The sequence below is a fragment of the Podarcis melisellensis genome (assembly GCF_964234715.1).
Source record: "Podarcis melisellensis genome assembly, chromosome: 6".
Lineage (NCBI taxonomy): Eukaryota > Metazoa > Chordata > Lepidosauria > Squamata > Lacertidae > Podarcis > Podarcis melisellensis.
This window is the reverse complement of record NC_138538.1, coordinates 93,216,032-93,236,602: the sequence shown is the minus strand read 5'-3', so window position 1 is coordinate 93,236,602 and position 20,571 is coordinate 93,216,032. Positions and strand designations below refer to the sequence as shown.

The following is a 20,571-nucleotide window of genomic DNA, read 5'->3' as shown; positions in this document are numbered from 1 at the left end:
TGCTTATTGTTATTTACTGAAGTTCTCACCCTGGGCCAGCAGGGGGTTACTGTAGATAGTTTCCACTCAGGTCCACATATGCAAATAAGGGATTGAAAGTGACGTTCATTGATTGGATAGTTACAGAAAGTTGTTACAGTTGCGTTGTAGTGGAGCTCTATATAAGCAGGCTGGTTGAACCCTTCAGTTCAGTTCTGTTCTGGCCTGTGAATAAACAAGAGCTGTTTGAAGAATCGCTGTGTCGTCTGATATGTTCACCCACAACTTAACACTTACCGTATTTTTCGCACCATAGGGCGCACCGGACCATAGGGTGCACCCAATTTTTTGGGGGGGAAATAAAGGGGGGGAAATTATTTTTCCCCCAGGCGCGGGGCTGGGGCGGGGGAAGCTCGAGCTTCCCCCGACCCCAGCCCCCAAACAGGCAAGTCTCTGCAAGCAGCGGGAGCGCTCCCGCTGCTTGCGGAGAGGTGTGCGAAGCCTGGAGAGCGTGAGGAGTCGGTGCGCACCGACCCCTCTCACTCTCCAGGCTTCAGCGAAAGCCTGCATTCGCACCATAGGACGCGCACACATTTCCCCTTCATTTTTGGAGGGGAAAAAGTGCGTCCTATGGTGCGAAAAATACGGTACGTTGTGTGGAAGGTGCAAGCAGGTGCCCTAGTGTATGACTTTGACGCTTTTTAGTGGGTGGGGGAAGTTGTAAGACTGTTAAGTCTTACCTTAAGCAAGGGATGGCAAACCTGTGGCTCTCTCTCCTGCTCTCCACATATTGCTAGACTTCCTTCCCCATCACCCCCGACCACTGACTGTTCTGGCTGGTGTCTGAAATCCATCGACAATTGGAAGGTAACAGATTCTGCATTCCCTGTCTTAAATTAAGGGGTTTTTTTGGCCCTAGAATGAAAATACGCCTGTGCACCTACCAGCTGTGGATTTATATCAACTTTGTTCTTCTGACAAGGAAAGCTGGAGTCCACCAAAGTTTATGCAGCAAACAGATCTTGTAGACAATAAAGTGCTACAAGATTCTTGCATGGATTTATGCACACACACACAGACACACACAACCTATATAAGATCACGTACAGATTGTTACCATAAAAACATCACGGCACCAGCCCTTTCCTTAAAAGTAACTGGCCCTAACAGGGAAGAAGGAAGTCCCAAAGGGCTGATTGCAGCAACATGCCGATTCTGTAGATTCCCCCTCTCCGTACTTGAAAACAGTCATAAATACAGGAAGAATAAAATTGCGAGAGAATAAAATAGCAACTATAATAATCTTAGGAAGCTTTTTTAAAAAATGAATGGCATAAAATAAATTCCATTGTGGAATACAAGGTTCATACCAAATAGTCACATATGCCGCCAAGTAAACTCATATTTAGTGGGCCATGAAATTGTCGGGTCATATAAATCGCAAAATAAATAAATATCTATTTATTTAGTAACAGGCTCTTTAGCTACCCTTCCGGAAAAGCGCAACAGGGATAAAAGCAACAGTTTTGTGCCCGATGCAACGTGTGCTGCAAGATCTGGCCACTAGATGGAGCAGTCTTACTAGGATCCAACTATTAAACTAATTATTGCTCTCGGATTTTCTCTCATCCAATAGTCGTGTTTCTCTCTCCCACCCGCCCCAATGCACCCAGCCACTGTACACGCTTGAAAAATCTAAAGCCATAGCTTTGCATCTATAACATCCTAGGTTCGGGCCCCAACATTGCTGCTTCAAAAGACTTTTGGGTAGCAGGGTGGGAAAGAGCCGAGCCTGAGACCCTAAGACAGCTGCTGCCCACATCTGGCCCCACTTCAGTCTGATTCTGCATGGGGCAACTTTGCATGAATGGAGGAAGCGCTGTAGCCCCACGGCAAGTGCTTGATCCTTCTATTCTTCCTGCAGACTACTTAGGAAAGGTAGGAATCAAGGGAAAAGGAGTATTTCCCTAGGTTGGTTGGTTGGTTTTTAAACCCACTGTAAAGGCAAAGGGACCCTTGACCATTAGGTCCAGTCATGGCCGACTCTGGGGTTGCGGCACTCATCTCGCTTTATTGGCCGAGGGAGCCAGCATACAGCTTCCGGGTCATGTGGCCAGCATGACTAAGCCGCTTCTGGCGAACCAGAGCAGCGCACGGAAACGCTGTTTACCTTCCCACCAGAGTGGTACCTATTTATCTACTTGCACTCTGATGTGCATTTGAACTGCTAGGTGGGGAGGAGCAGGGACCGAGCAACAGGAGCTCACCCCGTCGGGGGATTCGAACCGCCGACCTTCTGATCGGCAAGTCCTAGGCTCTGTGGTTTAACCCCCAGCGCCACCCTAAACCTACTGTATTTGGAAGTTAATGGCTGCTCTCCCATTTAGAGCAAGTTGCACCCCATGATTGGGTAGCAGAGCAGGTATATCGGCAGAGCTTTCATGAATAGCAACATAGGGTTCTTAATATCCTTTTATTCATCCTCCCAATCAATTTTCCTGGTTCCTTCCCTCCCCCCATCTCCTCCCCTGTTCAACCTGTCAATTTCCCACTTGTCTGTCTGCCTTCCTGTGACATGCCCCCCCAATCTCTCTCTCTCCCCCTCTCTATCGCCTCTTTGAACGTATGTAGCTCTTTGGCCCCCTCTCCCTGGAGTGCTTGTGGTTTTAAAGTGCTGATGCTAATCGGATTTGAGTTGACTTATTGTCAAAGTAGCTTTGCGTGTTCCTTGGAGACTATTTTGGAGTTACGAGCAAGATTTGGATCTTGGCCGTTGGCCCGCAGGGGCCGGCTTCTTTGCTTATTGCAGCATCTAAGGATACAGTATAAACAAAAGGATCTCTCGGTATTAGCAGTGGCTAAGATGAATTCGGACAGGGAATTCCCACATCGCCCACAGGAAAGCAGAAGGAGACCTGGATGCAAGCAGAGAGCAGCTCCATGCCTTCTGCCGCACCAAGTTTGAGGAATTCCAGCTTCCAACAGTCGGACAGGGAGGAAGGACTTGGAGCAGAGTGATCAGCAGGCAGGCAGAAGGGAAAACCCAAGGATAGGTTTGTGGCTTCCATTGGTTAAAGGTAAAGGGACCCCTGACCATTAGGTCCAGTCGTGGCCGACTCTGGGGTTGCGGCGCTCATCTTGCTTTATTTGCCGAGGGAGCTGGCGTACAGCTTCCGGGTCATGTGGCCAGCATGACTAAGCCGCTTCTGGTGAACCAGAGCAGTGCATGGAAACGCCGTTTACCTTCCCACCAAAGTGGTACCTATTTATCTACTTTCACTTTGAGGTGCTTTTGAACTGCTAGGTTGGCAGGAGCAGGGACTGAGCAATGGGAGCTCACCCCGTTGCGGGGATTCAAACCGCTGACCTTCTGATTGGCAAGTTTAACTCACAGCGCCACCCGCATCCTTGCCACTGGTAATAAGTTGCAGCAAATATTGGAACTATTCCAATTGGAAGGGTCTCCTTCGAGACAGAAGCGTAGGAAGGTCAGGTGGTACCCGGTGCGGAACATTTCTTGTCACCCATCCTCAGAAACATTGGTTATTATTATTTGCCTGCAAAAATGATTTTACGTTATTTCATATTTTCTTACAAAGGAATGTGGATTCTGAGCCTCTGATAACAAGAAGGCGGCTATGGACAGATACTTAAATCTACAGGATGGGTTATGTTTTGGCTTGTGTTATTTTATTTATATTTATTTAATAAAATTTATTTTTTTAAAAACCTGCCAAGTGGTTTACCAAAACAAAAACAACAACAACACAGCAGTAAAATCAAGAAACCCTACTTTAAAACATACAAAATCTAAAATGTTAAGATTAAAATGACTTCAACTTCCTAAGCATCTAGGTATGCTTAAAGAAGAATGCTTTTAGCAGGTGCCCAAAAAGTGTCTAGCAAAGGCACGTGCTTTGTTGAAATTTCAGCCTTCACGACAAAGGAAAACAGCTAAGTAAACAGCTGTTTTCGTGGAGGAGGGTCAAGATATTAACTGATATGCATGAAATTTCATATGTAGCTCTATAATCCCTAGTGTAGTAAGATAAGACCTTTGGAGCAGGCATTTTCTTTAAAAAGCTTTTTTTTAAGAACCGCCCTAGTAGGGCAGTATTTGTTCCTTGATAATTTGTCACCCCCCTCCATGATGGTTCGTGCCCCCACCCACCCTTTCCTGCACTCCTGCCTGGAGAGATGGTGGACTCTCCTTCTTTGGAGGCTTTTAAGCAGAGGTTGGATGGCTGTCCATCATGGATGCTTTAGCTGAGATTCCTGCTTTGCAGGGGGTTAGACTAGGTGACTCTTCACGCATGCACACAAGCGCCAAATCGCACTGTGCACCTGGGCAGATACGGTGCTTCATTTTATTTTATTTTTTTGAATAATATTTATTAAAGTTTCAAAGAAGTTACAAAAATAAAAAGAAGAAAAGAGAAGGGAAAAAAACAAAATACAGAAAAATAAAAAACAGTTAAAAACAAATCAGTCTTTCCATGTCTTGTCTTTCATTTGCTTGTTTCCCTGGCCTCCTCACACCTCCCTTTTTTGTATTCTAGTTCAGTAGTTGTTTCAGCAAGTCCTTACCCTTTTTGCTTTTATCTTTATATTTTATCTTAATATATTGTAATTTTACATTTTCACCTGTTAACAATCCATTTTTACATACCCCTTTATAACATTATTGCTAAAACCACATAACTTCATTCCAGCATCCCTCTAACATTCCTTAATTTTACAGTGTTTCTGTAGATAGTCTTTAAATTTCTTCCAATCTTCTTCTACCGACTCTTCTCCCTGGTCTCGGATTCTGCCAGTCATTTCCGCCACTTCCATGTAGTCCATCAACTTCATCTGCCATTCTTCCCGGGTGGGTAGATCTTGTGTCTTCCAATACTTTGCGATGAGTATTCTTGCTGCTGTTGTTGCATACATAAAAAAAGTTCTATCCTTCTTTGGCAGGCAGATACGGTACTTCAGGTTGCGGGCTTTTCATGTTGCAAACAGGCCTCTGGAACGGATCCTGTTCGCAACCAGATGTACCAGTGTAGAGACTTGCCCTGAGAGGAATTACCATCTTGAAGCAAACTACATGAATAATCCATTCCTCCTCTGTACCTGTGCATATAATTCTGTCAGTGGTGTAGCGTGGGGGGTGCAGGAGGGGCCGGGCACAACATCTGGGGGTTAGGGTGCGCAAATCCACAGGTTAGGGGGCACAAATCCACGGGCTAGGGGGCACAAATTACTTGCCTTGCCCCGGGTGCTGACAACCCACGCTACACCACTGAATTCTGTACCTGAGGATAGAGGAAGTTTGATCCAATTTTTTTTGTCTGTGAAAAAGAAGACTTCACAAGAGTTGAATTCTCTCCCCCATACTATTTATTCTGCACTACCACATGATTGGTATTATACACTTTTGGCCCCTGGAGTGTCATGGTCTGCGGCCACCCCCTTCGTAGACATTAGTTGGCTTCTGTTACTTATCCTTCCTGTTTCCTGTCTGCATTTTTCTTCTTCTTTACACCAGTACTTTCCTGGACGCCTGCCGATCATGAACTATCTTCGCAACCTGGACTATTGGCTGAGGACAAAGACAAACGTTTCCAAGAGCGAATGGGAGGAAGCGCTGAGGAATAAAAACGAGGTATATTTCACCGGCCTTCCTTCTGCCTCAAAAGCATGGGTGGTCTCTTCCATTTTCTGCTCAGGTGGTTTTGAAATGCTCTGTCTTTTGGGAACTTTGTCCACGCTAAGCTGTGGAAAAAACCCCGGGTCTGCCATGGAATACCCCGGGGGCAGGCTCTGAGGTGCCTTTAGTTCATGCTTGTGGGGGGGGGGGAGAGCTCAAATCCATTGGGCCTGGCCATTGCCCTGAGTGGCTTGAATGTGCATCTAGAATAGCCCCAATGCCTTTGGACCTGTGGGCACCACCACAAAATGGCTCAATTATTTTTTAAAATAATATATTATTATTTATACCCTGCCCATCTGGCTGGTTTTCCCCAGTCACTCTGGGCGACTTACAGCACATAAAAAATTGTAAAACATCAGAGATAAAAACTTCCCTAAACAGAGCTGCCTTCAGATGTCTTCTTAAAGTCAGAAAGTTGCTTATTTCCTTGACATCTGATGGAAGGGCATTCCACAGAGTGGGCACCACTACCGAGAAGGCCCTCTGCCTGGTTCCTTGAAACCACACTTCTCGCAGTGAGGGAACTGCCAGAAGGCCCTCGGCGCTGGACCTCAGTGTCCGGGCTGAACAATGGGGGTGGAGATGCTCCTTCAGGTATACTGGGCTGAGGCCGTTTAGGGCTTGAAGAACACTTTGAATTGTGCTCGGAAACATACTGGGAGCCAATGTAGGTCTTTCAGGACCGGTGTTACATAGTCTTGGTGGCCACTCCCAGTCACCAGTCTAGCTGCCACATTCTGGATTTAAGTCAACCTCTTTTTCTTATTATTTCTGGTTACAATCAAGGAGATTTAAATGTTTGGTTTTTTTTTTAATATCACTTTGATTTAAACTTAGCTGCTGCCAAAGGTAAAAGAGAGAGGGAAATGTTATAGACAAATTGGGTGGGCGTCGAGGGAGATGCATTGGTGCCCACAGGCATCACTTTGGGGAACTCATATCTAGAAGCTTCCCAGAGATTTAGCTTTTTTTAAAAAAATGACCTACTGGTAGTGGTGCAGCAGTAAAACTGCTGACACATTTGCAAAGCTAAGCAGGGTCCAATATGGTTTCTAATTGGATGGGAGACCACAGGTTGAGATTCCTGCATTGCGGAGGGTTGGACCAGATAACCCTCAGGGTCCCTTCTAACTACAATTCTGTGAGCACTAAGTGGTATCTCTTTCCTCATAGATTAGGCATAGGCAAACTCGGCCCTCCAGATGTTTTGGGACTACAGCTCCCATGATCCCTAGGACTAACAGGACCAGTGGTCAGGGATGATGGGAATTGTAGTCCCAAAACATTGGAGGGCTGAATTTGCCTATGCCTGTCAAAGATTAAAGTATACATACACTGTCAATGTAACTCATGTTTCTTTTTAGCACTTTTGGGGAGAGCAGGTCTTAGGATTAAAATTCATTGGGCAACTTTTTAAAATCTCAATGAATGTATGGCTAGCTTAGATATTCTCTGTGATCCATAGATTGTCCTATTTAAAAGGGGTTACTGAAACATTGGGTGTTAAATTAAGTTTGTTAGCCTCAAAATTAAACATAGCCTCCATTTGGACTGTCTGGGGCGGGCAAAGTTGGCTTTATTATTTTTGAAAAGTGTAGAAACTATGGAATATATCATTTATGGTGAAGATAAACATTGGTTTGTTTCCAGTTGTGTCCGTCTGCTGGTGGGGGGGGGGCTTTTTGATCCAGCAGAGGCACCTGTGATAGGGGAGAGATGGTTTGTGCCACTGCTGCTACCCCTCACTCGGGGTAGAGTAGAGGGAAGGGAGAATCTTCAGAAATTGTGCTTCTCCCAAAACCTGTGCTGGATCAAAGAGCCCTTCCATCAGGGGAGGGACAAAATTGGACGCATTATGTAAAACAGTCTCTAAATCCTGCATAGGGGATTAAATAACTAATATTTCTTTTCCAGGAGCTAGTCAGTGGTCAATAATGGGTTAGAATTAGAAGACAGGGATTGCCTTGTTCTGTATTAGTTTTGCATAATCTTAGTATGGGATATATTTTTTTACTGTGTGTGTGTATGTACACATGTGTACTCTCTCTCTCTCTCTCTCCTCTTCTTCTTCTTCTTGTTAGCCTCAAAATTAAACATAGCCTCCATTTGGACTGTCTGGGGCAGGCAAAGTTGGCTTTATTATTTTTGAAAAGTGTAGAAACTATGGAATATATCATTTATGGTGAAGATAAACATTGGTTCATAGATAATGAAGATATGTATGAAGATAATGAAGATAAGCATTGTTCGACAGTGGAATTTGCTGCCCAGGAGTGTGGTGGAGTCTCCTTCTTTGGAGGTCTTTAAGCAGAGGCTTGACAACCATATGTCAGGAGTGCTCTGATGGTGTTTCCTGCTTGGCAGGGGGTTGGACTCAATGGCCCTTGTGTGGTCTCTTCCAACTCTTCTATGATTCTATGATTCTTCATATGACACAAAACACATTAAGCATAGCAGAACAACATTGAAAACTTCCCTATACATATTCACACACACACACACACACACACACACACACACAGATGTCTAATATTCACCTTCTTTTTGCATTCTCTCTTTCAGCTTCCAAATGCCTGGCTGCCAGAGAATCCAACCTGGGTTGGGTGTCAAGGGAGCAAGAGAGGTTTCCCCTGTGGCCTCTGGACTCTCTTCCATCTTCTGACGGTGCAAGAAGCACTGCTTAGCCCTCAACATCACAGTGAGTAATGCAGCCCCTGCTCAGTGGTCTGTAGTAAACCCACAGCCCAAGTCATGTCCAGGGGAATTCAGGTACCGTTTTCTTCCCCCAAAGCACATACAACATGGCAGTTTATCATCTGTATTGCCCTCTAATCCCCAGCCAATGTGTTAGGCTAATGGACTTGGCAGTGGAAGGCCTGGATTCACACCCCGGCTTGGCTATCTTTGGTTTCTCTTGGGTCAGTCCATAGAATCATAGAAATCACAGGTGGAAGGGACCCAAGGATCATCTAGTCCAACCCGCTGAACTGCAGGGGTCTCAGCATCCATGATAGATAGCCATCCAAAGTCTGCTTAAAAAGCTCCAAGGAAGGAGAGTCTGCCACCTCTCGTGGGAGTCTCTTTATCCGCCCCATTGTTGGTTGGCTGGTCTTTTGCCAAAAATTACAGCAATGAAATGGGTATTTAAAATTGAGTGTCGTTGCCCATATTCAGTTATACAGTCATACCTTGGAAGTCGAACAGAATCCGTTCCAGAAGTCCGTTCGACTTCCAAAGCGTTCAACTTCCAAATCGCAGCTTCTGATTGGCTGCAAGAAGCTCCCTTCGGATGTTCAGGTTCCAAAAGAACATTCACAAACCGGAACACTCACTTCCGGGTTTTGATTGATCGGGAGCCAAAACGTCTGAGTTCCAGAGCATTCGACAACCAAGGTACAGCTGTACCTCGGGTTACAGACACTTCAGGTTGTGCGTTTTTGGGTGGCGCACTGCGCCAAATCCAGAATTACCGGAACAGGTTACTAAATTGCTCTTTGTGCATGCGCCGAATCGTGACCTGCCTGTGCACAGACGCGGTGCTGCGGGTTACGAACCCTGTGGGTTGTGAACGTGCCTCCCGCACGGATCACGTTCGCAACCCGAGCATCCACTGTATATATTTTAAGAACTTCAGAGGAAGAAATATGTACACATATGGGAAGCATTCAGAGAGGTCACACCAAAGTGAAAATAAATGTAACTAGGGATGCTGGTTCAGAACTGTATTTTTGTTACATCTGCGAATTTTAATTTAAAAAAACCACAGGATTTTCGCATTTACGCTCTGAAACCATGATAGTTGACTGAGTAAAGTGCATTCCTGTGCTATCTATGCTGCCAAATTTCTTTGCTCCCTACTTAATGCCAGAAATATGTGCAGAGTAGAAGGTAAAGGCATTGATTTAAGAATGTAAAAGGCTGGATGGATCAGAACCCGAGCAAAATCACATTTTCCCAACTTGTGATTCCCAGCAACTAGTATTCAGAGGTAGACTGCCCCTGACTCTGGAGGCAAAACATAGCCATCATGGTTGAGCCATTTTTAGCCTTATCCTCCATCACTTTGTCTAAACTGCAATACCTCAAGGTATCGAGAGGTCCAGAGGACGGCAACACGAGAAAGTGCCTTTTCTGCAGTGGCTCCCTGTTTGTGGAATGCTCTCCCCAGGGAAGCTCGCCTGGTGCCATCATTATATATCTTGTAAGCACCAGGCAAAAACATTCCTCTCCTCCCAGGCCTCTCCCAGGCCTCTTGCTGATTAAACAATGAATGGCCTTTTAAACTTTGTGGAGGGCATTGATTTTGTTTGTTACTGTACTGGAATGTATTTTTGTGTTTTTATATTGTAAACTGCCCTGTGGTCCTTGGATGAAGGGCAGTTAATAATAATAATTGTCAGGGAACTGCCGTCAGCTCAGAGGCGAGAGATGGAAGGGCAGTTGTGTTATAGGGAGCCTGTGAAAATCTTGCAAAGCAGTTCCTCTTCCGGCCAGGAGGGAAGCCCCATCTCCAGTGGAGAAGAGGGGCAGGGACCAGGGGATGCTAAGGGAGAGCCTCAACAGTGAGCCTGAGCAAACCGGAGAGGCGGGAAGTATGCCCCTACCAGTGCCCATTCTGCGCAGTAGGTTTCGGCGCAGGGAGGGGCGGCAAAGGTTGGGGGTGACGCGACTTTTATGCTGGGGGAGGTACAAAAAACGACCACTCCTGGATTCTGCTAGCGACTGAGCCAGACATGAACTTACGACGCTCTTCACTGTAAATAGTTTGCACCAAGAATAAAGCCTGGAAAAGACAGGTCGGAGTCTTGCCTGTTTACTCTCGAGCAACCACACCAGCACCTGACAACAACAACAACAACAACAACAACAACAACAACACTCTCATATAAGAACATAATATTTGCAGTAGAGAAGAACCTGGAGAGAAAGCTGTGCCAAATCCTTACCCCCACATTCTGCTTTTCTCCTATAGCACTCCCCCCAAAACGCCACTTTCCTTCTGGCAAAGGTTTGCCTAGAACCCCAGCGGCCGGGGGCTGGGGGGGAGAAGTAGTACACAAGTGAAATATTAAGCATCTCCTTATTTCGCCTTGAAAAAAATGGCCTTTCCTCCCAACACTTTGCAATTTGGCAACTGAGGTTTGCTTGCAAACATTTAGGTTTGACTTGAATTTACAGCGTGGACGGTATGGAAGTGAAGTACCGTATTTTTCGCTCTATAGGACGCACTTTCCGCCCTCCAAAAATTAAGGGGAAATGTGTGTGCATCCTATGGAGCGAATGCAGGCTCCTTGGCTTCAGCGATAGCAACGCAAAGCCTCCGGAGCGCAGAGGGAGTGCTTCCTCTGCGCTCCAGAGGCTTTGCGTTGCTTTTGCTGAAGCCTAGAGAGCGAGAGGGGTCAGTGCGCACCGACCCCTCTCACTCTCCAGGCTTCAGTGATAGCCGCCTGAAGGCTTTGGAGTGCAGTGGGACCTTGCGCTGCGCTCCAAAGGCTTCGGGGTCCTTTTGCGGAAGCTGGGAGAACAAGACTCTCCTGGCTTCAGCAGAGAGGGAGAGCTGCGCAGCACCCCTTCAGCGAAGCGGGAGAAGAAATGGAAGGGGCTCCGTTTCTCCTGCCGCTCGAGAGGGCTCAGGGTGCATGCGGTTGGTCTGGGTGTTTTGCCCATTCGCATTTTAACGGGTCTACCCTTCCCCTCCCTTCTCTCCCCCCCCAGCACCACCAGAAGTCCTCCCTACAATGAGAGGGTACATCCACTACTTCTTTGGCTGCCGGCAGTGCGCAGACCACTTCGAGGCCATGGCAGCAGAGTCCATGAACAAAGTGAGGAACAAAGATGGCAGTATTCTCTGGCTTTGGTCAAGACACAACAGAGTCAATGCTCGCTTGGCAGGTAAGGGGACTTCTGCTGGTTGGCTGCAGGTAGATGGCTGTCTGTCTGTCTCAGGGCAACATGGAAGAGTGCTCCCTATTGGCAGACTAACAGAAACCTGCTATTTCATTATTATCATTCTTTCTTCTTTGGCGATCCCTCGTAGCCAAGTAAAATTGTCTTCCATGAACACGGTCTTAACAGTGAGTCCGTAAGTGACTGTGGAGGCCAATTCTGGATCCACACGTCCTTCCACAGTGGGGACATAGGTTTCCGGGCGGAAGTTGATCATGGTGAGGGTTTGCCAAGTGTGCCTTCCTCTTAGCACATTTCTCCCTTGCGTCCTGAGTTCGAGTGTCTTCAAAGCCCATGACACCTTTGGTAAAAGCTGTTCTCCAATTGGAGCACTCGCAGGCCAGTGTTTCCCAATTGTCAGTGTTTAAACTAATTTTTTTAACATTTGCCTTGAGAGAGTCTTTAAACCTCTTTTGTTGACCACCAGCATTACGCTTTCCATTTTTAAGTTTGGAATAGAGTAGCTGCTTTGAAAGACGATACTCAGGCATCTGCACAACATGACCAGTCCAACGAAGTTGATGTTGAAGAATCATTGTTTCAACACTGGTGATCTGTGCTTCTTCCAGTACACTGGCATTACTTTGGCTGTCTTCCCAAGTGATGTGTAACATTTTTCAGAGACACCGTTGATGGAATCTTTTGAGGAGTTGGAGATGGCGTTTATAAGTGGGCCATGTTTCACAAGCATGGAAACCTGAAAATGAAATCGAAACCTGCTATTTCATTAAGTCACTCCTGAGTGGGCACTGAGAAACAGGAAGATGTGGCTGTCTGAAAATGCTCAACCTACGAATGTTCAGAATCTCGGTATTCTGGTTGAATTCCATCTTCCACAGCTTATCTCAGAGTAAATGAACTTGTCAACAGTTTGCAGGTTTCCTGCGTTACAGAAAAGCTGCTCTGTCTCCACATTTGATGAGTAGCTTTCCTTTACCGCAATACTTCAAGGACTGCATATGAACCTACTGGAACCCTTCTTTGTGTGCCTCCTCCATGAGAGGTCCAGAGGGTGGCAACATGAGGGTGGGCCTTCACTTGTGGTGGCTCCCCACTTGTGGAATGCTCTCCTCAGAGAGGTTCAGCTGGTGCCTTCATCACACACCTTTAGGCGCCAGTCGAAAACATTCCTTTTCAAGTAGGTCTCTGGTTATTTAATATCTAACACTTCTAAATAAGTTGGTGGGGGCATTTATTGGTTTGTTTTTGTTCTTATTTTTATTATGTACCCTGTATTTTTTATATTGTATTTTTATGTCATGAACTGCCCTGAGATCCATGGATAAAGGGTGGAATGCAGATATAATAAATAAAGTAAATAAAAATAATATACTTGGGAACCTTGAATGCAGCTGACAGGTTCAGAACTGTTGAAGGTGGAAACTTCCCATAAACAGATAGTGTATTAAGTAGCTTCTTTTTCAGAAAGAACATTTATGTTCAAAACTTGCTGATAAATTTGGACTGTAGCTTAGGTTTATAAACCTACCTTGCACCCACAGATTTGCCAGATTCTTTGCCTCAGAGAGCGGGGAGTGGTCAGCTGGAGAAAGTAAAAAGAAGGAGCCTTTTTTTTAAAATATAAGATACCCTCATCTTCTCTGTTGTGTTGCAGTCAGTGACTGATTGAGGGAGAAAGTGTTCCTGAATTAAGATAAATCGCCCCTCATTGATGGAAGCAAATTAGCCTTTCTTTCTCTCAGTAGTTTGCCCTGTACTCTGTCGTGCTTTGGAGACACCCAGCAATGTGCCATATTTCTGGTTCTGGTGTCCCTATAACTCCCTGCGTGTTAACCAGCCTGGAGGCCCTTGCAGTTTAGAGCCTTACCACCCTCCATTCTGGAGAGAGCTGCCCGCCCGCCTCCTGGAAAGGGAGGGATTGAAGCAATGTAATGCAGCCAAATGCATCACTAATACGGTAGTTAACCCCCTGCCGTACGCACAAGTTCAGTTGTGAGGCAGAAATGCGGGCCAACCGCAGCCCTTGAACAAGCAGCTGGTGGCGATGTACCTACTAAATCTTCTCTGCCTTTCCTGCTGCGGGGGGCTTCTAAAGGCCGACACGTGCCCTGGGAGGACCCTCCTCCCGAGACGGCTGCCCACATGTTCAGTTTTTTGCAGACAGATGCAATCCCTTGTTCCCCGGGCCTGTTTCCTTTGACATGGGGAGGAGGGGATGATTCCTGCTGACAGATGATTGTGGCAGAGGGGAGGGGCACATTGGCCCAGCCAAGGAATCAAAGGAATTATTCCTTCTTTGTCCCTCTTGGGCTTTCATACCTTCTCTTCCCTCCCCCTGGGACATAATCTCCCTTTTTCTAAAGCATGTACTCCAACTTCACAATGCCTCTGACGTTTGTTTATCCGATATGGTTCTCTCCTAACGCCCCTCCCAAACCTATTTATTTCTTCAAGCCCACGGTAGGTAACGGCCACTTGAAACGTGCTAAATCCTCTTCAGAATTTCGCCACGGCATTCGGTGGCTGCGTGTTTTGGTTAATCTTCTAAATGCTGGGACTGTCAACAAGTGCAAAGGCGCATCTGTCTAAAAATATAAAGACAACGCAGCGAACACGGGCAAATCGCCATTGTCAACATTCACTACTGCGGTAACACCGTAGTCTCAGACATTCCCTTCAGACTGCTGGCGTTCCTTTGTAGTTGTCAACGGATTCCACATTTAGGATACAACTTGTAACACAGCCATGCAATGCATGTAAAGCATACCAGCCTCCATACTTTCGCGCTAGCCTTCCACTTGGTTCAGAAAATTGGACGCACCTAGAAGGCAAATTCCCTGCCTCTCCTAGCGTAGTCTTGGCAGTGTTTGTGCTAAGGATTTAAATGCTGACTTGGTATACCTGGATGCACAGTCTGCTTATGAATATCAGCTGTGTGGGGACCAATGACAAGAGCTGGCCATCTCCTGCATGGCCTGGGCTTGTGATTTTTCAGAGGCATTTGACTGATTGGAAACAAAATACTGGGCTCAGTGGTCCTTGGTGATCAAGCAAACATGAGGTGCGTCATTCATAACTAAAACTGCAATCCAGTGCATAATTCCCTGGGAGTAAGACCTGATGAACTGAATAGTACCTAATTTTGAGTAGACACGGCTAGGAGTGCACTATGGGGTACTGCTCACATGCACATATAGAATTCTGGTCATTGTACTATGATTTGCTGAATAATTTCTGGCATTGTTTCCAATGAACTTTAAAAAACTGAGCTGAACCTTTTTTCCTCTTCTGCGGAGCCTAGGCAACTAATGATTTGATTTTCAAAAATTGCTGCCCTCCTTTTGCCCTAAGAGCAAAATTGCTTATAGATACTGCTAGTTTCCAATATAGTTTACTGGTAATATGCACAGATGGTAGTATCTAAGACTTCCCTTGTTATCTTCCTTGTTTAGGCACTGCAAGTGAGGACCCCAAATTCCCCAAGATCCAGTGGCCTCCCAAAAATTTGTGTTGGTCATGCCAGATCACCATCAACGGAAGGCTCATGTGGGACGAGAGGGCCATCCTGAGATTCTTCAAGAGTCATTTCTCGCGAGGCAACATTTACCTGGACTTCCTGAAAGTTGAGAAAGGGCTCCGGGTCAGACAGGGCCGAGATGTTGAGGAGAGAGACTATGAAGCTGACAGGAAGCTGGAAGGAGGAGGACAAGAGACTGGCAGAGGAGATGGAGAGGCCTCTGAGGAAGAGAAGAAGAGGACAGAAAGGAAGAAATCTGGCTTCGAACGGTCAGGCTCCCTGGAGGCACACAAACCCTCTATCGTCAAGATGAACACCAAGACCAAAGAGCTGGAGGAAAACATTGTCGATCTGGATACCTTCAGCGAGCAACACTTCAAGAGCAAGGCGCTGAAGATGGCAGGCCAGGCCGGCTTCAGGCACAGCCGCAGTAAGAGGGACGTTGGGCTGGTACGGATGGAGGACCGGGGCCACCAGTCTCTTGATTATGATGCCGCCTGGCGGCTCCTGCAGCAGAAGGGCTTGGGAGCCCAGCACATTGTGGGCATCATGGAGGAGTCTGAGAAGGAGGGAGGGGTCATCCAGAGGAGGAGCCAGTGGTTCTACATCCTGGGGGCGGGCTTCTCCAGGTTGGACGTCAGCTTGTGCATTGTCTTGTACTTCCTCTCCTCCATGTGCCTGTTGGGCATGTACACTTTCTTCCGCATGCGCATGAGGTACCGCAAGGGCCGCCCAGGCTTCCTCCAAGCCTGAGAGAGACAAGCAGAGCGTCAGCAGATAGCGGGTTGGAGAAGGGGTGTGTGTGTTTGTGCGCATGCGCTGCATGCCCACAATGCTTGTTCCTCGGCAACAATTCCTACTCTGGTTTATGGATGCACAAATGCAAAAAACATGCAGGTATCTCAGTTGTAAAAGCACATACATGTGGTGTGGTGTTTGACCCGACTGAGTGTGCAACAGTGGCAACAGGCAGGTAAGGAATCAGCAAGCCTGTGTGTGGAGGGAAGTAAGGGGTGGTATTCAATTGAAGTTTTTCTCAGACAAAACCTGTTGAAATGAATGGGCTTGACTTAGTTCTGTTCATTAATTTAAATGGGTCTGTTCTGAGTAAAACTTAGTTGAACGCCACCCACGGCAAGTGCTCATTATGCCACCATTTCCGCAGTGTGTCTGTGTGTGGGTGTTTCATTTCTGTATCTATTAACGGAGTACGAATTGTTGAGCAACATGTTGACTTTGTTGTTGAAAGGGGTGTTGGTTTCCATTTCAGACCACGTATGGATAGTGTGATTGTCTGGGGAGTGAATGGGCTTAAAAAATAAAAACGTCCTCGCCTTGTGGGATCTTTAGCTGAACACATTCTGACCCCACCATGGAAATGTAGCATATTCCTTCTTCAGAATATCAGAGTGTGTAACAAGGTTCTTGCAGAGCTTTTATGTGGATGGTTTGGGAGCAGCGGCAAAATGACTATTTTCAAATATGAATCGGAGACCTGTATAATTTGTAAAAGCTGGTTTGTTCCAGGTTAAAGTGACATGATGGACTTTGCGGATACGAAGCTGAACTTTTTGTGCCTGGTGTCTTGAGGTATATCTGAGCCCTTTCCTACCTGGAAGAAAACTCAGTCCTGATTTCTTGAATTTAGGCGTAGAAGCGCAGTTCCACGATAGCCCGCCGGAGATACTTTGATTTCTTTTTACTAAACTGGATTCCAAAGCTTCTGAGCCATTGTGAAATTACCTTCAATAAAGCCAATGTTTGCATCTGTTTTAAAAAAAAGAGAGAGTAAGAACTCTTATCTCCACCAACAACCTCACCTGTACTTTTGGGTATATGTGAGTGGCACAGGATTGGATTGGATTGATCTTTATTACAGCCATTGGCCCGTCACACGACAGTTTCCCATACCACCATAATGTACTTGAATCTCCAAATTTAAAACCGCCAAAACTTACAAAAAACAGACAAGAACCAAAGCAAAACAAAAACAAAAGACCAACATCATACATTACAATAAATTTCTAACATAAACATCGCCCTCTGCTCATAAATTAATAGAAGACATCAATGGTGATATCACCTAATTACATCCTAAAACATAGATCATGGTTTAAAGGGATTATCCGAGCCACACAGGAGTCCGTTTCTCTTCTTTAGGGATAGGACGCTGATCAAGAATCTGGCAACCATGAGTGATCTTAGGGGGTCATCATCATTTAATAGATATCTCAGTTTGGCTTCAGTCGTATCATAGTGGCACAGGCATTTTAAAGGTTTGTCTCCTTCTTCTGCAGTCCTTGCTATGAGCCTGGCGGTAGGGCATAGTCAGGCCTTGTTGCCTGCCTCACCCACGTGGCACCACCTCCTGCTCCCTAAATTAGGAGATCAAAGGCTAAAAACTGCCCCATACGGTCTTGGACTTGAACGATGTTGTAAAGAAATGGAAGGGTGCTGGGGATGGAAACAGACACAAATGCTATTCCTAACAGTCATGGCTGAGCAATGGAGAATGCAGATCCCACGCCAAAGAACCTCACAGCAAGCATTTGCCTGTTTTCCCACCAGCCAGCCTGCCCGCTACCTCCCTTTCCTCTTCTTTCCAAGCCAGCTTGTGACGTGCAACCCTCACCTTCACCCCAAAGGGACACCCCATCTTCCATGCTGCCCTTGTCACTATCAACACCCAGCGGCCTACGATTTCCTTGCCAATAAAAGAGAAAAGATTTGCATGTGCAAATCTGGTCCTGAGACGCAGGTTAACTATCTCCATTTGTTCAGAAGGGAAGAGACTTCAAACATAGGAGGGCTGTTGACTGAACAGACCATTCCTGAACTCAGGAGCCCACCAGTTCTGGTCCACGTCATCCCTTTTGGGTAACTAGCATGCCTTAGCTGCTTAGGCTTCTGAACGCAGAGGAAAACAGCTAGGTTTCAGTTTTAGAGACTGGAAGAGATCCCTGACACGTATATTATTGGTGGTTTTAACACCTAGAGTGGAAGCGTAACAAGTGAATGAGCCTAGCTCTTCACTAAGAATACGAAGCAAAGTTAATGATAGCAGCTCTGTCATCCCTATAATGGAACCTATTTTTCAAATAGAACCTATTTTTCAAATAAGACATGGTAAATATGCAGTTTTTTAAAGGTGAGAATAGCAGGTAGCTGTGCTCTGGAGAAGTATGGAAATAGAGCCATGTTGAAATAAAGCACAGGCAGATAATTGAAGAAGACTCATTCCTCAAAAGATCCGCGATCCGCCAACCCCCCACCCCAGGTTGCATTACTGCCACCACTCCCTTTCATTGCTATCTCCCCGCTCTCCCTTGAAAGTTAAGCTGCTTGTTTTTTGCACAAGGGCCTTGCACGATCTCATCCTGCCTTTGAGTAGCCCCATTGGCCTGGGGTTAAATGGTGGCTTCAGTGGCAAGGGGTGAGCTTGGAAGTCCATGATTCACATCTTGCCTCTGTCCAGAACTTACAAGCTGGCCTTAAGCAAACCATCTTCTCAAAACCTCAACCCCACACCTGCAGCTAGGGAATGGTAATACTGTTTTACAAAACTAGTCAGGATTACTGAGGTGCTTAACGTATGTGAAATGCTTTGAACACTTGAAACCCACTTAGATAGATGTGCATTAATATGATTGGGACTGACCTATTTTTCCAGACGCATCTAAATGCTTTTGTTCATGGCTGGGAGACATCCTCCTGTTACCTGTTTGGCTTGGCCCCTTCTCCTTTGTTCCTCTCTTGACTCCAGAGAGATGCTGGCAATTTTATTCAGCCACATTGTGTTCAGTTATGGCATCTAAATGCTTTGGAAAAAGTTAGGAAAGGAGGGATATTCTGACAAAACACCTGAAGGGGGTAAATCACCACTAGCTTTCCCTAGATGTGGGGACTGGACTGGTCTAACCCCTTTCTGGATAATACGTTAGCTAAAATTATACGAAACCTTTGGAGCAGTGAGTGTGCATCTCAAGGAACAAATGTGCTTCTTTCAAACTCCCTTGAAAAAGGCTGGCCATTCCTGCAGTCATTTGCCTTTCCAGAGGATGCTTGAGATCATAGAATCATAGAGTTGGAAGAGACCACAAGGGCCATCGAGTCCAACCCCCTGCCAAGCAGGAAACACCATCAGAGCACTCCTGACATATGGTTGTCAAGCCTCTGCTTAAAGACCTCCAAAGAAGGAGACTCCACCACACTCCTTGGCAGCAAATTCCACTGTCGAACAGCTCTTACTGTCAGGAAGTTCTTCCTAATGTTTAGGTGGAATCTTCTTTCTTGTAGTTTGGAACCATTGCTCCGTGTCCGCTTCTCTGGAGCAGCAGAAAACAACCTTTCTCCCTCCTCTATGTGACATCCTTTTATATATTTGAACATGGCTATCATATCACCCCTTGACCTCCTCTTCTCCAGGCTAAACATGCCCAACTCCCTTAGCCGTTCCTCATAAGGCATCGTTTCCAGGCCTTTGACCATTTTGGTTGCCCTCCTCTGGACACGTTCCAGTTTGTCAGTGTCCTTCTTGAACTGTGGTGCCCAGAACTGGACACAGTACTCCAGGTGAGGTCTGACCAGAGCAGAATACAGTGGCACTATTACTTCCCTTGATCTAGATGCTATACTCCTATTGATGCAGCCCAGAAATGCATTGGCTTTTTTAGCTTCCATGTCACACTGTTGGCTCATGTCAAGTTTGTGGTCAACCAAGACTCCTAGATCCTTTTCGCATGTACTGCTCTCAAGCCAGGTGTCACCCATCTTGTATTTGTGCCTCTCATTTTTTTTGCCCAGGTGCAATACTTTACATTTTTCCCTGTTAAAATTCATCTTGTTTGTTTTGGCCCAGTTAACAACATTGACCCAGATAACAACATAGCTGTCAACTTTTCCCTTTTCTTGCGAGGAATCCTATTTGGAATAAGGGAATTTCCCTTTTAAAAAGGGAAGCGACAGCTATGGATTACAATGCAGTAAAAAAAGAAAGAAAGGAAAAGGAGAGCTCTGTGGAACAAATAACCCTGTTGAGCGTTAACTGAATCATATTTAGTCACTAAGCAGAATGCGAACATAGGCCTTCTGGGCTGCAGATTGTTGAGAGAAGTTTTCTGTGTAGTTGGGAAAACAGCTACATTTGTGTGTAAAAGAACAGGATTGTCTATCCCTGCCTGTGGGCTGCTCTTAGGTTCTCTCACGTTTAAGTATGCTTATCGATGACCCTGAAAGCCTTAGATCAGTGTTTTTCAACCTTTTTTGGGCAAAGGCACTCTTGTTTCATGAAAAAAATCACGAGGCACCACCATTAGAAAATGTTAAAAAATTTAACTCTGTGCCTATATTGACTATATATAAAGTAATTCTCTTGAATAGGAATCAAACAAACACAAAGAAAGTATTTTATAGTTACTTTATTATGAAATAGTAAGTAAACAGAAATATGAAAAATTATAAAATACTTTAT

General features: G+C 45.7%; 1 protein-coding gene across 1 annotated transcript in view; it reads left to right on the top strand.

Moving 5' to 3' along the window:
- QSOX1 (quiescin sulfhydryl oxidase 1) overlaps positions 1-16,883 on the top strand; it is a 78,452-nt gene extending 61,569 nt beyond the window's left edge. The window contains exons 9-12 of the mRNA XM_081915085.1: positions 5,513-5,629; positions 8,240-8,375; positions 11,393-11,569; positions 15,037-16,883. Coding sequence (XP_081771211.1) covers positions 5,513-5,629; positions 8,240-8,375; positions 11,393-11,569; positions 15,037-15,854 — 1,248 coding nt within the window. The 3' untranslated portion in view covers positions 15,855-16,883. The remainder of the gene's footprint in view (positions 1-5,512; positions 5,630-8,239; positions 8,376-11,392; positions 11,570-15,036) is intronic.
- The last annotated feature ends 3,688 nt before the right edge of the window (positions 16,884-20,571 follow it).